At 38.7% G+C, this 16,425-nt stretch overlaps 1 protein-coding gene across 2 annotated transcripts in view; it reads left to right on the top strand.

Moving 5' to 3' along the window:
• MYO1D (myosin ID) overlaps positions 1 to 16,425 on the top strand; it is a 327,535-nt gene that overhangs the window by 123,045 nt on the left and 188,065 nt on the right. For both annotated transcript variants that reach the window (XM_037070300.1, XM_037070299.1), the window contains exons 14-15: positions 65 to 197; positions 10,862 to 11,028. In XM_037070300.1, the coding sequence (XP_036926195.1) occupies positions 65 to 197; positions 10,862 to 11,028 (300 nt within the window). The remainder of the gene's footprint in view (positions 1 to 64; positions 198 to 10,861; positions 11,029 to 16,425) is intronic.

A 16,425-nucleotide genomic window follows, 5' to 3' on the forward strand; every position in this document is an offset into this window, starting at 1 on the left:
GATTGCTTAGCAGTTCTTTTTCAGTCTGTTTGAATTGCTCTCTCTCTCTCTCTGTGCTTCTCAGTTCAAATCCTGTGCTGAAGAATATGTGGCCCGAAGGCAAACTGAGCATTACAGAGGTGACCAAGAGACCTCTGACCGCCGCCACCTTATTTAAGAATTCTATGATTGCTTTAGTAGACAACCTTGCATCAAAGGTAATTATTTTCTTTTCTAAATATCCAAGTTAATTCCTAGATTTCCTTTTAATACATGTTATATAGAATGTATATATGGTTTGCTTTTTTAGGTAATTATAATAAATCAAACTGAAGAATATGTATTTAAAATGAGCGTTATGATAGAATTTTTATTGCTTTTTGGGTGAAACTGGTGTTTATTTCCCAGATTTAAAATTTTTTTTTAATTTGGGCTTTTTATCCTACTGTTGTTGTCAAGGGAAAAGTCTGAGTAAGGTCTTTAAAACATAGATGATAGATGATAGATAGATAGATAGATAGATAGATATAGCATATGCCTGACAAAAATAAACTTCCGCCCTGTGCTGACGACAAGGGCTGGCTTAAAAAAAAACCTTGGCTGTAATACGCCATCTGTATAGCATAGCTGAATACAAAATGATCAGCTAGAGTTTTAAGATAAAGTTTGGTTTGTAAGTATTGTCCTTAGGCTGTTTTATTTTTTATTTTTGTTTTTTTTCTTAGGCTGTTTTAAATAGTCGAAATCAAAAGATGTAGTGTTGACAATTACTTCTGCTTTTTATTGTTCCTTTGAGATTTAACATTGTTTGATAACTTCAGTCTGTTTTTATTTTCTTTTCTTAAACAACAGATTTTTACTCGTAACTGCTGCTGCTGACAAGTTTGATAAATTAGACAGCATTCTGGGGCTCGTTATTTTTAGTTTCTTCATTTTTATTTTTCTCTTCCAGTGCTTTTCCTGTTTATTTTCTTCTTCATTATTATCTTTCTTTTTAATCGACTACTTTTCTAAGAATTTAAATCTCTAGCATTTCTGGTTATTTCAGTGTGGATAAATTAGGCACATGCCACAGGAACATATCTATTCAGTGGTCTTCTTTTTTTTTCATCAAGATTCTTTGGTCTCAAGTAACAACAAATAAGCACAGTGTCCAGAAAGGGAAGGGAAAGGACACAGATACCAAAGACTAGAATTCATTAGAACCCTTCCTCTTGTCTCTTAGCTTCTGTCTGTTTGTCAGCTTTAACCTGCCTCACTCAGCTAAGGAGGAATATAGTGGAACAAAAAAATTTATGCAATACATATTTATAAAATATGTTATTTCTAAATATAATATTTATAAAATATATTATTTATAAATTTATTGTCTAAAAAATAGAAGAATCACATTTCTAAATGTACTTTTTAAAAAACTATATTTTATTGATTATGCCATTACAGTTGTCCTATTCCCCCCCTTCATTTCCCTCCACCCTGCACACCCCCTCCCCCACAATTCCCCCCCTTTAGTTTATGTCCATGTGTCACAAGTTCTTTAGATTCTGTATTGCCCATACTATTCTTGCCCTCCCCCCTGTCTATTTTCTCCCCACCATCTGTGCTACTTATTCTCTGTACCTTCTCCTTCCTTCTCCTCCTCCCACTCCCCTGTTGCTAACCCTCCACGTGATCTCCATTTCTATGGTTCTGCTCCTGATCTAGCAGTCCTCTTAGTTTGCTTTTGTTTTAGGTGTGGTTGTTAGTAACTGTGAGTTTGCTGTCCTTTCACTGTTCGTATTTTTTATCTTCTTTTTCTTAGATAAGTCCCTTTAACATTTCCTATAATAAGGGCTTGGTGGTGATCAATTTCTTGACCTTGACCTTATCTGAGAAGCACTTTATCTGCCCTTCCATTCTAAATGAAAGCTTTGCTGGATAGAGCAATCTTGGATTCAAGTGTTTGGATTTCATGACTTGGAATACTTCCTTCCAGCCCCTTCTTGCCTGTAAGGTCTCTTTTGAGAAATCTGCTGACAGTCTGATGGGAACTCCTTTGTAGGTGACTGTCCTCCCCTTATCTCTTGCTGCTTCTAGGATTCTCTCCTTCATTTCAATTTTGGCTAATGTAATTATGATGTGCCTTGGTGTGTTCCTCCTTGGGTCCAACTTCTTTGGGACTCTCTGAGCTTCCTGGATTTCCTGGATGTCTATTTCCTTTGCCAGACTGGGGAAGTTCTCCTTTATTATTTGTTCAAATAAGGTTTCTACTCGTGGCTGTTCCTCTTCCCCTTCTGGTACCCCTATAATCCGGATGTTGGAATGTTTAAAGATGTCCTGGAGGTTCCTAAGCCTCTCCTCATTTTTTTGAATTCTTGTTTCTTCGTTCTTCTCTAATTCAATATTTCTTTCTTCTTTCTGATCCACTCCCTTGATTTGAGTCCCAGTTTCCTTTCCATCACTGTGCATTTGGTTCCCTGTGCATTTGCCTTCATTTCAGTCAGTTTAGCCTGCATATGCTCCTCTAATTTGTGACTAAAATCAACCAGTTCTGTGAGCATCCTGATCACCAGTGTGCATCTGATAGGTTGGTTATCTCTTTGTTGTTTAGAAGTATTGGCTCTGGGGCTTTCAGCTGTTCTTCTGCTTGAGCCATAATGTTTTGATCTGTTCTCGTCTGTTACCTATGAGAGGTGGAAGCTTAGGTGTTCACCAGGGTGGGTCAACCCAGTTGCTGGGTTGTGACTGGGGGCGGGGTCAGAGAGGGAGCAATGGCATTTGTTGGGCTCTGTCTCTGATTTCAGTCCCCTCTGCCACTTCCCACAAGCAAATTGAGCCCTTTTGGTGCTGGTTCCCCGGTGTGTAGGCTTGTGTACATTCTAGGACCCTGTGGGTCTCTCCAACGATCTCTCCTGTGAGGTTGGGAGCCTCTCCCGGCACCTCAACCCCTGAAAGTTTTTCTAATCAGTGATTTTAGGGTTTAATTCCTGTTGCTGGGACCCTGGGTTGTGTGGTCTGTCTCACTGCCCGGGTTTTTTGCCTGGTTTGTCTGCATGCGAATGTGTGTTCAAGGTCAGTCAGCCACCTTGAGAGCCTTACTGGGTTTGCTCGTTTAGTCCCCGTGCCCACTCCACTAACTACTGCCTTTTCCTACCGGGACTTCTCTCCTCCGCAGCCAACTGTGCCCCTCTTACCAGCCTGGATGAATGGTTTGTTGTTGTTGGACTTCTGTACAGTGTACTTTTCTGTCTGTCTTGATTGTGTTTTTGTTTCTAAATCTTTGTTGTCCTTAAATTTGGTTGTGCGAGGAGGCACAGTGTTTCCACCTACACTTCCATCTTGGCTGAAAGTCCCCATCTTTAATATTAAAATGGCTGCACAAAAATTCACCAATTTTGATGTTTTTTTTAAAATGCACACTGATATGACAGCTGTCACTATACAGTCTAACAAAATTGTGTTGAATGAAGTTAAAGACAACTAAATGCTACTAGAGCCATTGTACAGAAAAAACTAAATGAACTTTTGACCAACCCAATATTAGACAAAGTTAGAAAGAGAATAGAGGAATTAAAGAAAGAATTGAAGAAACTGTCCAGGATTCTACTTAGACCAAGAAATGAAACACGAAGAGACTTGGAAGATAAGATGAAAAGATCTAATGTGCTTCTAATCAGGGTTATACAAGGAGAGGAGAAAATGGACAGGACAGTGTTTGAAGAGGTATTGCTGAGAATTTCAACAATGATGAAAGACACCACACTGCAGAGTCAGGAAGTACACTGCATCCCAGGCTGAAAGAATTAAAAGAAGTCTGCATCTAGGCACCTTGTGAAACCCCAAAACATCAAAGAAAATATCTTAAAAGCAGATTAGCTTCAAAGTAATAACAGGCTGAGAGAAAATAACTGTGAACCAAAATTCTATACCAAGAAAACATATTTTTTTAAGAACAAAGATAAAATAAAGAATCTTTCTGAAAAATAGAAACAGAATTAGAACCATACTGAAGGAAATTCTGATGGATATACATCAAGCAAGAGCAAGAATATATTACATAAAGGTCTGAAAGGCAAAAAAGAAGAGCAAATGGGTAAATATGAGGGTATATATAAATAAACTGACTGTAAAGTAAACTTTATTGGATTAAAAATACACAGTAGAATTAAATAGCACAATAATACCACATAAATAGCAAGGATGAGTGATTATAATTCAAGTATTTAATGTCCTTGGTTGTTCAGGAAAAGGATAAAAATATTGCTTGCATTACCACTAATATTACAAATGCATTTTAAATTTTCTAGTGTGGTCATTAAAAGAATAGTAATGAGATTATAACTTCCAAACTGGGAGTGGGCAGAAGCCGGGACAGGGAGTCAAACTGAGAGAAAAATAACCCATCCTAAAAAACATAGGAGAGAGGAGATAAAAGAATATAAGAAAACTAAGACAAGTAAAATGATGGAAATAAATCTAAATATATTAGTAATTACATTGAATATAAATGGATAAAAATTATCAAATCAAATTCAAAAGGATGTAGATACATTACCACTTATTAATGATACCTTCACGTAACAGAAAAGTTGAAATTTTAAGTTTAGAATGATATATCAGACAAATTTTGACAATCTGGGATTACTTTAATTCAAATTCAAGGCCAGAAGTGGCTCAGCAATGGGCTGCCATCCTGAAAGGGCCAAGTTGTTTTCCATCCACTTTTAACTCCCAGGTTTAGCGATTCGGGATTCCAGACCATTGCTCAGTCCCGTATACGTGGTCTCGTTTCCCAGCTTTCCTCCTTCTGGCCCCACAGGGCTGCCAGCAGTAACGCTCAGCCTCCTGGCTGCCTCTTCCACAGTGACAGCAGCTCTTAAAATGAAAGCAGCCCTGTGAGCTGGCTTCACCCCTCTGAGTTTTCATCTGATCCTCATCTTAGCTATCTTACTGGCTCTTTGCTGCATTTAAGAACATTCCCGAAGTTAGAGGACTTCCGGCCAAGATGGAGGCGTAGGTGGAAACACTGTGCCTCCTCGCACAACCAAGTTTAAAGACAACAAAGTTTTAGTAACAAAAACTCAACCAAAACACAGAAAATTGAACTATACAGAAGTCCGACAACAATCAACCATTCAGCCTGACAGGTAAGAGGGACGGAGACAGCCGCTGGCAGAGCGGGGTTGCGCAGGAAAAATCAGCCAGACCAACCCAGGCATGCAGGCAGAGGTTGGCAGATCCCAGGCTTGGGGTGGCAACGGGAAGACCCAGTGAGCGCGCAAGGCGGCAGGCTGACCACGGTCACACAGTCGTGTGCAGATAAACCAGGGGAAGGAGCCAGCAGTGAGACAGACTGTGCAGGCCCCAGTGGTGGGAAGCAGCAGAGGGGGCCGCCATTACCTCTCTCTGACCCCGCCCCCACATACAGTGTCACAACCCAGTGACTTAGGTTGCCTCGCCCTGGTGAACACCTAAGGCTCTGCCCCTCAAACATAACAGGCGGGAAAAGACCAAAACATTATGGCTCAAGAACAGCTTAAAGCCCCATAGCTGATAACTCTAAGCAACCAAGAAATAGCCAACCTATCAGATGCACAGTTCAAAATACTGGTGATCAGGATGCTCACAGAACTGGTTGATTTTAGTCACAATTAGAGGAACATATGAAGAATAAACAGATTGAAATGAAGGGAACCAATAGTGATGGAAAGGAAACTGAGACTCAAATCAAGGGAGTGGACCAGAAGGAAGACAAAAATGACCAAACAAAAGAATGAAGAAACAAGAATTCAAAAAAATGAGGAGAGGCTTAGCAACGTCCAGGACATCTTTAAACATTCCAACATCCAAATTATAGGGGTACCAGAAGGGGAAGAGGAGGAGCAACAAGTGGAAAGCTTATTTGAACAAATAATAAAGGAGAACTTCCCCAATCTGGCAAAGGCAATAGACTTCCAAGAAATCCAGGAAGCCCAGAGTCCCAAAGAAGTTGGACCCAAGGAGGAACACACCAAGACACATCATAATTACATTAGCCAAAATTGAAATGATGGAGAGAATCCTAGAAGCAGCAAGAGATAAGGGGACAGTCACCTACAAAGGAGTTCCCATCAGACTGTCAGCAGATTTCTCAAAAGAGACCTTACAGGCAAGAAGGGGCTGGAAGGAAGTATTCCAAGTCATGAAATCCAAACACTTGAATCCAAGATTGCTCTATCCAGCAAAGCTTTCATTTAGAATGGAAGGGCAGATAAAGTGCTTCTCAGATAAGGTCAAGTTCAAGGAGTTCATCATCACCAAGCCCTTATTATAGGAAATGTTAAAGGGACTTATCTAAGAAAAAGAAGATAAAAAATATGAACAGTGAAAGGACAGCAAACTCACAGTTACTAATAACCACACCTAAAACAAAAGCAAACTAAGAGGACAGCTAGATTAGGAGCAGAACCATAGAAATGGAGATCACATGGAGGGTTAGCAACAGGAGAGTGGGAGGAGGAGAAGGAAGGAGAAGGTACAGAGAATAAGTAGCACAGATGGTGGGGAGAAAATAGACAGGGGGGAGGGCAAGAATAGTATGGGAAATATAGAGTCTAAAGAACTTGAGACACATGGACATAAACTAAAGGGGGGGAATTGTGGGGGGGGGTGCAGGGTGGAGGGAATGAAGGGGGGGAAATAGGACAAGTGTAATGGCATAATCAGTAAAATATACTTAAAGAAAAAGAACATTTCCCCACCCCACCCCCATCTTTTATCTGTTGCTTTTTTGTGATGGCTTCCTCAGGTTGACAGGTTGATTTAATTTAATTTGAATTGTCTAGTCCTCCATCACCATAAGTACAAGAATTTAATGCCTCACTTTCTCAATCTACACAATGTTTTCAAATGCCTGTCTCGTCTACCCACCTAGACTGTTAAGTCTTTTGAACATATGAAAAGAGTTATACTAATTTTGTATACCTCTTGATACCTGATAAAGCACTCTAAACAGATGGTCAGAAAATTACTAAATAAAGTTGAATTTGCCTTTAACTCTATTTGACAGTATTCAGAGCATGTTAAATAGATGAGTATCTAAATACAGTGTCTTTTAGCTAAAACATACACTGGTATGCTTTGACAAATGATATTTTTCACCAAAATATAGGGAGAAACAGGTTAAAAGCACAAGAAAGTAGAATCACTATTAATTTTTGTGATTTAACCTTCTTAAGACAGAATTTGTCAAATTTAGGATTTGTTAGGCTAAGTCATTCTGGATATTTATAAATGAAAGAGGAGGTGGCACTTATAAATTAAGACAGAATACTGATTAAATATAGAGAAAGTATTTCCACTAAATTCCTTATCTGAAGATTTTTATGTTACTAAACAGGATGAAAGGTCCTTAAATGACCCTTAGTTGGTCATTTATGTCTAACTCAGTCTTACCACTTCCTGTGCATAATCAGCCAACACTAGTAAAATTCCATTCAATTGGTTTCTTTTTAGTAAATTTTCTTATGCCACTCAAATGATACCTTATATTAGATTGTTTTGCCCACATGATTGTATAAATTATTGATTTCAAAATGTTTTCTGTTTCACACTGTAATTTTCTTTTTGACCCAGGGATCATTTAGAAGTATATATCTTAATTCCCAAACATATAAGATTTTCTGATTATCTCTTTGCTCTCGATTTCTAGCTTAATCTCATTTACTCCAGATAAATATACTCTATGACATCAACCCTTAAGTTTTCTTTATATCTTTTTTAAATATAAAAATTTGTACTTGATATTCTCTGTGTGTTCATTAGGTCAAATTTGGTAAGCATTATTGTTTAATTCTTTTGCACTCTTACTGATTTCTTTTGGTAATGTGCAAATGATGAAATCTGTAACTCTGAATTTTTCTTCTCCTTGTACCTGCAATTTTTGCTCTAAATATTTTGAGAATTTATTAGGTTTATTTAATTTAGAACTGTTATTTCTTCCTAGTGTTTTGAGTCATTTATCATTATGAAATGTCTCTCTATTTCCGTATTGCTTTTTAGCCTTAAAGTCAGCTTTGCACAAATAAAATAGGTTTGCATGGTATATATTTTCCACTCTTTTTTTGTAGAAAGTACATGTGTGCGTCTGACAGATAATAGATTCAGAGAAGGGAAAGTAACTCTTTACACCAATAAGTAGGATATATGTGACCTTATTGATTCCTCCAGTTATAATTTGTTATCTTCAGTGTGCCAAGATCTATGCCAAACACAGTTTTATATTTAAAAGGAGTTATGATCTAATGCAAGGTACAAAATTGAATTGGCACAGAAGGATTTTTTGCTAAGCTCTTTCTTAGAGTCACTGATGCCTACAGGTGGTTTTATAACTTCTCTACTTACACATAAGTTTTGAATGTCAAATATGGTTATAAGTGTTCATCTTTTTTCAAAAGCACAAACTAATGTAATAATAATAATGGCTGACATTTATGAGGCATTACTCCGTACCAGGGCTGTATTTAATTTTTTTTATTATTGTTCTATGACAGTTGTCCCAATTTTCCTCCACTTCTCTCCCCTGCCCCCACCCATCCACCCCCACTCTCACAATCAGTCCCCACCATGTTGTCCAGGGTGTTCTGTTTTGCTCGTTTCATTGTTTTATTCATTAGATTCCTCTTATAGCGGTATTTGTCTTTTATACGGTATTTGTCTTTTATCTCCTAGCTTATTTCACTCAGCGTAATACTCTCCAGTTCTATCCATGCAGTTGTGAAAGGTGGGAGTTCCTTCTTTCTTTATGCTGCATAGTATTCCACTGTGTAAATGTACCCCAGTTTTTTGATCCACTCACTTATTGATGGGCACTGAGGCTGTTTCCAGCACTTGGCTATTGTAAATTGTGCTACTATGAACATAGGGGTGCATAGGTTCTTTTGAATTGATGTTTCAGGATTCTTAGGCTATAATCCCAGCAGTGGAATGATTGGGTCAAAAGGCAGTTCCATTTTTACTTCTCTGAGGAAATTCCTTACTGTTTCCCACAGTGGCTGCACCAGTCTACATTCCCACCAACAGTGCACTAGGGCTCCCTTTTCTCCACACTCTTCAACACTTGTTTTTTGTTGGTTTGTTTATGATGGCCATTCTGACTGGTATGAAGTGGTATCTCATTGTGGTTTTAATTTGCATCTCTCTGATGGCTAGTGATGTTGAGCATCCTTTCATGTGCTTATGGGCCCTCTGTATGTGTCCTCCTTGGAGAAGTGTCTGTTCAGGTCCTTTGCCCCTTTTTAGTTGGATTGTTTGACTTCCTGGTGTTGAGTTACATGACTGCTTTATATATTTTGACAAGATCAAACCCTTGTCAGAGATATCCTTGGCAAATATATTTTCCTGTATGGTTGGTTCTCTTTTCAATTTGTTTTCATTAGCCATGCAGAAGGTTTTTAATTTGATGTAGTCCCATTTGTTTAGTTTTTTCTTTATTTCCCTTGCCCTATAGGATATATAGGCCAAAATACTTCAGCATGGGATATCTGAAATTTTACTGCCTATGTTATTCTCTAGAACTTTTATGATGCCACAGCTTACGTTTAAGTCTTTTATCCATTTTGAATTTATTCCGGTGTATGGTATAAGTTCATGGTCTATTTTCATCTTTTTGCATGTACTATTCTAGTTCTCCCAACACCATTCATTGAAGAGGCTTTTTTTACTCCATTGCATGCTCATGCCCCCTTTGTCAAATATTAATTGACTATAGAGACATGGGTTTATTTCTTGACTCTCTATTCTATCCCATTGATCTATGTGTCTATTCTTATGCCAGTACCAGACTGTTTTGATTACAGTGGCCTTGTAATATAGTTTGAGTTCAGATATTTTTATCCCTTCTACTTTGTTCTTCTTTCTCAAGATTGCTGAGGCTATTCAGCGTTGTTTTTGGTTCTGTATTAATTTTTGAAATATTTGTTCTAAATCTGTGAAGTATGTCATTGGTATTTTAAGAGGGATTGCATTGAATCTATCTATTGCTTTGGGTGGTATAGACATTTTAATGATGTTAATTCTTCCAAGCCATGAACATGGTATATACTTCCATTTATTTGTTTCTTTCTCAATTTCTTTCTTCAGTGTTCTGTAGTTTTCCAGGTACAGGTCTTTTACCTCCTTGGTTAAGTTTATTCCTAGATACTTTCTTTTTCTTGTTGCTATAGTAAATGGGATTTTTTCCTAGTTCCTCTTTCTGATACTTCATTGTTGGTATACAAAAATGCCTTCAATTTCTGAATATTGACTTTGTATCCCACTATTTTGTCAAATGCACTTATTGAGTCAAGTAGGTTTTTTTGGTGGAGCTCATAAGGTTTTCTATGTACACTGTCATTCCTCTGCAAATGATGACAGTTTTACTTTCTCCTTTCCAGTTTGAATGCCTTTTATTTCTTTTTCTTGTCTGATTGCTGTGGCTAGATCTTCCAACACTATGTTCAATGAAAGTGGTGAAAGTGGACACCCTTGTGTTGTTTCTGATCTTAGGGAGAAAGCTGTGCTTAATATTTTACATCTTCACCACAGTTAATTTTACCACAGCCCCTACCTTTTTCTATTACCCCTCTTGTTACTTTTAACCATGTTTCCATAAATACACAAAAAGCCAATATTTACATATCTCAATTATTTACTCCCTACTTTTATCCCTATTCCTGATAAGCCCTAAGATATAATAAAACAAAATTTTAGCTAAATGCATAAACATTTCCAACCTTAAATTGAAAGAATAACTACTTATTCACAGTTGCATGCCTGAGAAGTTAGAAGAACAGAGCTTAGTTTGACAGTTACCACTAAACTCACGTTATTGTCCTTAATGTGCAATTTTTCCGAAACTTAACCGTTTGCTGATTTCTTTCTTTAGGAACCATATTACGTGCGTTGCATCAAACCCAATGACAAGAAATCCCCACAGATATTTGATGATGAACGCTGCCGGCATCAAGTCGAGTATCTTGGATTACTGGAAAACGTAAGGGTGCGACGGGCAGGATTTGCCTTCCGCCAGCCATATGAGAAGTTTCTTCACAGGTGAGGATAGATTCAAAGAAACCTGGATAGTACACTGAGAACTAGAGAGTCTTCCCCATGTATGACAGTGCAAAACATCTGATTTTTGGTGAGTGAACAAAAGAGTTGAAGAAATGGCAGATGTGAAACACATTCCCGGACTGAGCAGAAGGAGTCTTCTTGAGTTTGTGGTTTATGGTCCATGGGAAAAAGTTTATCCTTTGTGAGAAATGTGGGCATCATAGTATAGTAGGAAGCACAATGATTTGGAGTGACATGTAGGTTGGAATCCTGGCTATGCCACTCACTTGCTGCATAATCTTTGGCCAGAAATGTAATTCTTTTGATTCTGTTTCTGCATCTGTAAAATGGGTATAATAACACCTGCTTCATAAGGCTATTGTCATGAGGACTAAATAACCTAAGTAAAAAGCCCAGGTGCCTCATACACTGTAGATGTGCAGTTAATGCTTCTTATTATTACTGACATTATTCATTACAGTTAACCCTTGAACAACACAGGGGTTAGTGGTGTCAACCCCCCCTACATTTGAAAATTCATGTGTGACATTTGACTCCCTCACACTTGACTGCCAATAGCCCACTGTTAACCAGAAACCTTACCAATAACATGAACAGTTGATTAACACATATTTTGTGCATTACATGTATTATATACTTTATTCTTACAATAAAGTAAAGGAAATATTTTTTTGAATTATAAGGAAGAGAAAATACATTTATAGTATTTATTGAAAAAACCTGCATATATATATATATATATATATATATATATATATATATATATAGACTCACACAATCCAAACCCATGTTGTTCAAGAGTCAACTGTACAATAATAACAAAGTGTTAGATAGTTGATCATGAAGGCCCTGAAATTCGCCTACCTGGTTTGAATCCTGGCTTTGCCATTTTGTAGCTCTGTGATCTTTGGTAAGACATATCACCTTTTCAGGCCTCAGTTTGCTCATGTATAAATGGGGGTGATAATAGTAACTGCTTTGTGAGGTTGCTAGAGGATTAAATGAGATAATATATAAAAATCACTTAGAATAGTACCTAGTATATATTAATCACTCAATTAATATAAGACATGATTGCTATTGCTATTTGTTATTAATAACAATGATAGTTGACAACTGGGACTCATAAAAATAATGCTTTAAATTCCATCTGTGCATTTATTTGAAAGTATTTATTGAACACTTTCTCTGTTTTACACTGTGGATTCCACAAAAATATGATTAAATAAATAATAAGAGAGTAGATGGTCAGAAGAGTCTCTAAGGAGACAGTAAGGACAGGAAGTAATTGGCCAAACAAAGATCAGAGAAAAGAGCAGGTGGGGCAGAGGGCACAGCAGGGGAAGGCACTATTGCTGTGATAAGTGTGGTGTGTTAGGTACCAGATGTGGTCCATGTGGTCAGAGGATGCTGAGTGACAGGTCAGTGGTGTGAGATGAGATCAGGTTGACAAACAGGGACCAGATCATGTTAAACTTTGTAATCCAGACTGAACAGTTTTGGTTTTGGCTGAACGTTATAGAAAACCATTGGTGGATACTAAGCAGGTAGTGACACAATCTTATGGATGCTTTAAGAGACCACTGTGGTTGCTGTGTGAATAGAAGGCAAGGTAACGTTCATGGGTACTATTGCAAGAGTATAGGCTTGCACTCTTGCTGATGGCTTAATGATGGAACTTTGAACAGGGGATCGTTGTAGATCCAAGGGTAGTGGGCAGATTCAGGATGTGTTTTGGAGGAAAGATGACAAGTTATATTCATGGTTTGGCTAGATGAGAGAGGAATGATGAGTAGATTTTGGCTCGAGCATATGGCTAAGCCTGGTACCATTTGCTGAAAAAAGGAAGATTGCATAATAGAAGTTTGAGGAGAGGGGTATGGAATAGGGGGCACAAATGGAATCAAGTTTTGTCTCTTGACTGGGTTAAGTTTGAAATGCCAACTAAACACTTACTTAGCTACTAAGTATACAAGTACATATCTGGAGTAGGCTGGAGATAGAGATTTTTGTGAATAGTATGTAGACTATGTATAAAGTCTTGGAACTTACTAAAGAGGAGGAGAGTCATGCCATATTTAGGTTTGTGGTCTGACCCGAAGGAACCAGCAAAGAGGGAACAACCAATGACGCAGAATTCCATAACCAGGAAAGGGTTATGTCACAGAAGCCAAGAGAAGAAGGCATTTCAAGAACAAAAGCACAGTTACCATGTCAAGTGTTGCTGTGCAATCAAGTAAGATAAAAGCAGAACCTGAACTATTAGATTTGGCAACATAGAGGTCAATGGAGGAAGGGCTGGGCAGAGCCCGGTTTGAGCAGGGTGGGAAAGTGAAGCGAGGAGCTGATTGCCCATAGATAACTCAAGAATCTGTAAGAGCTGGGAAAAATGGAAGCAGCAGCTGGAGTGGGATGTGAGGACAGGAGCTACCAGAAAATGTTCATGTGCTTGTGCAGATGGTTCAGAACAGAGGGAGAAACCAGGGACCCAGGAGGGAGGGCACTGTAATAACATCCTTGAGACATCAGCTTGCTTTGAGGAAACAAAGAATTTTGCAAATGTATATATTTACTGATTTTTAACCTCTTTTTGGACTTATTTTACTTTTAACTCAAAATGTGCTGTGCTTTTTTGGCATGGAAGACATGCTATAAGGATTGAATTATGTTTTGTAATACTCATTGTAAAAACAAGAGGACAGATGAGAAAGAACCTCTGAATTTTAAATATAGTGGTATCAGTAGTCCCAGCTTAAATTTCCCCTTCCACTCCAAATAATATAAAATATGTATAATTAAAACCAAGTAAATGTACAGCCACACTATAGAATCAAAAGAGGATTCTCAGTGAACCTTGAAAATGTGAGTCACTCCTAACTATGATATGAAGCAGATGGGAAGACCCAGCAATAGGCCAAGGTTGCAGCTTAGGTTGCAGGGGAAGACTGCCTTGTGAGGCTTGAGCTGCCATTCAGGAAGCCACCCCAGCTGCTATGCTGGAGTTTACACAGCTGCAGCACCAGGAGGTTGCCAAAATGGCCAGGACAAGTCACCACCTCAGCAGCTGCAAGGGAAACATCATAGGCGGAATGGCCAAGACCCAGGAAGCAAAGGGAGCCACCTTACAAGAGGCCTGCAAAGGCCCAGATGTGCAGGTAGCCAGACATGCACTTGCTCCAGGCCCCATTGCCAAGTAGTGGGGGAGCCGTATCTGCACTCACTTGGCTTCTGAGCTTACAATCCTTAACAGTGCATTGCCTCGCAATTGAATGTAGGGCTTTCTAATCAAATGAGGGAATAAACTGGAGTAAAGAAAACAGTCCGCCCTGGGCAGGTGGTTCGGTTGGTCGGAGCATCGTCTCATACACCAAAAAGTTGTGGGTTCTATCCCCAGCCAGGGCATGTACCTAGGTTGTGTGTTCAATCCCTGATCAGGTCACATATAGGAGGCAAACGATTGATGTTTTTCTCTCAATCAGGGTTTCTCTCTCTCTCTTTCTCTCTCTCTCTCTCTCTCCCTCCCTCCCCCCTTCCCTCTTTCCCCCTCCGTTTCCCCCCACACTCTTTTTCTCTTTCTGTTCTTTCCTCTTTCTTTAAAATCAATGATTATGTCTTTAGGTGAGGACTAAAAAGAAGGAAAAACAGGAAAACTTAGACTATCCAAGAGGAAAACAGGGTAGGAAGCTACAATGGAAAAGCACACCTAGTAGAAAATACAAAATGAGAAGGTGAGAAAATTGAAATGTGTTAATAATCAGAAATATTTTAACTTACTCTTTAAAGGACAGAGTAATGGGAAGACTGAAGTCTGTCTAATTACTGGTTATTTGAGATTAGCTCCTCTCTAGAATCATCTCGGAAGGTAAGGGAGATCATCTCGGCAGGGTGTGCATCTGGAAAGCAACCTATTCCTGTTCCGCGGGCTGTGTCTGCCTCCTGCTTTATATGAATAAGTTTGTTCGAATAGAGAAATTGGCCTCTTTTTGTCACATGGAATTTACAGTGGGACATGGGGTAGAATAGAAGGTGTGTAGGGCAGTGAACTGATGTTTCCAGTGATGGAGAAAAAGTAATATTTCCATACTGAATTTTTACTTGGAGATTTGGCAGATTTTCTATGTAAGCTAGCTTTGAACTTAACTTTTTACTTGTCACCTTTCTTGTCATTCTTTTATTTAAAAAGAGAAGGATTTTTAAAATGCTTTAAGAACCTTAAATGCTGCTAAATCTTCCGGGGATATAAAACTGGTTGTCGGAAAGCAGGTGAGTTCAGCTTTTTAATCTGCACATTTTGGATGCTGGTTTGCTGGAGAACTGGCTGGGGTCGGGCCCCACACTGCGGGGAAGAAAGGGTGCCTCGACCCGGAAGCGTTTGCTGAGCAGTATGACTGCGGGGTTGCTCCTGGTTTCTGCTGCGAGCTTAAGCTTCAAACACACAGTGTTCCTACCCACGTTACAGCCCAAGTGTTTACTCTTACTCTTGTTTCGTAATGAATTTGGAAGGCTTCTGATTTTGTTTCCCTTTTCACATGATACTGTGTAATATTACCTCTCTCTTTCATGTGGTTTCTATTTCTGTCCCTATCTGGCAAGTGAGTAGACTTATAAATGTATTTCCTTCCATTTTTTTCTTTCACAAAACAAATATCTATTTCCTTGTCATATGGCAGGCAATATGATATATAGTGGGGAGCAAAACAAAGTCCCTTACTCAGTGGAACCCAGAAACTAGTGAGAGAGACTGGCATTAAATGGATAAACCCACAAATCAATATGATGAATGGTATAAAAGAAACCCAGCCAGAGGTATTAGAGAGGAATGATGGGTGTAAGAATTGAAGGCTGATAAAGGAAGATTAAGGTAAGACTGAAGGATGAGAAGGAGCCAGCTTTTCAATTAATAGATTTAAAAGCATTCCAGGCAATGGGAACAGTATATGCGAAGACACTAAAGCGAGAAAGAGGCAGCACACATTACAGGACCCTGCAGAAGCCTGTGTGATTAGAGTAGAGGGATGGAGGAGAAGAGCAGTGAAAGGCCAAAATGAGGACCTTTTTAGAAAACTACTCTGGCTGCTGAGTAGGCAGAGTGCATTAGAGAGGAAATGGAAGATAATTTCAGGATTCTATTGTAGTAATCTTGATGGTGGCTTGGAGTAGGATTGTGGCAGTAAAGAGGAGAAAAGTTGAACTTTAAATACATTTTTTGGAGGTAGAGCCTATAGTGAATTTGAAGCCTATAGTGGATTAATGATGGATTTGAAGGCATGATAGAAAAGAGAAGGGATCAGTGTGACTCCCAGGATTCTGGCTTTAGTAACTGAGGGCATTGAGGTGGGGAAGATTGAGAAAGACATTTAAGATGTCTTCAGGATC

The sequence above is a fragment of the Sturnira hondurensis genome, unplaced genomic scaffold (assembly GCF_014824575.4).
Source record: "Sturnira hondurensis isolate 20B ecotype Veracruz unplaced genomic scaffold, ASM1482457v3 Scaffold0018728, whole genome shotgun sequence".
NCBI lineage: Eukaryota > Metazoa > Chordata > Mammalia > Chiroptera > Phyllostomidae > Sturnira > Sturnira hondurensis.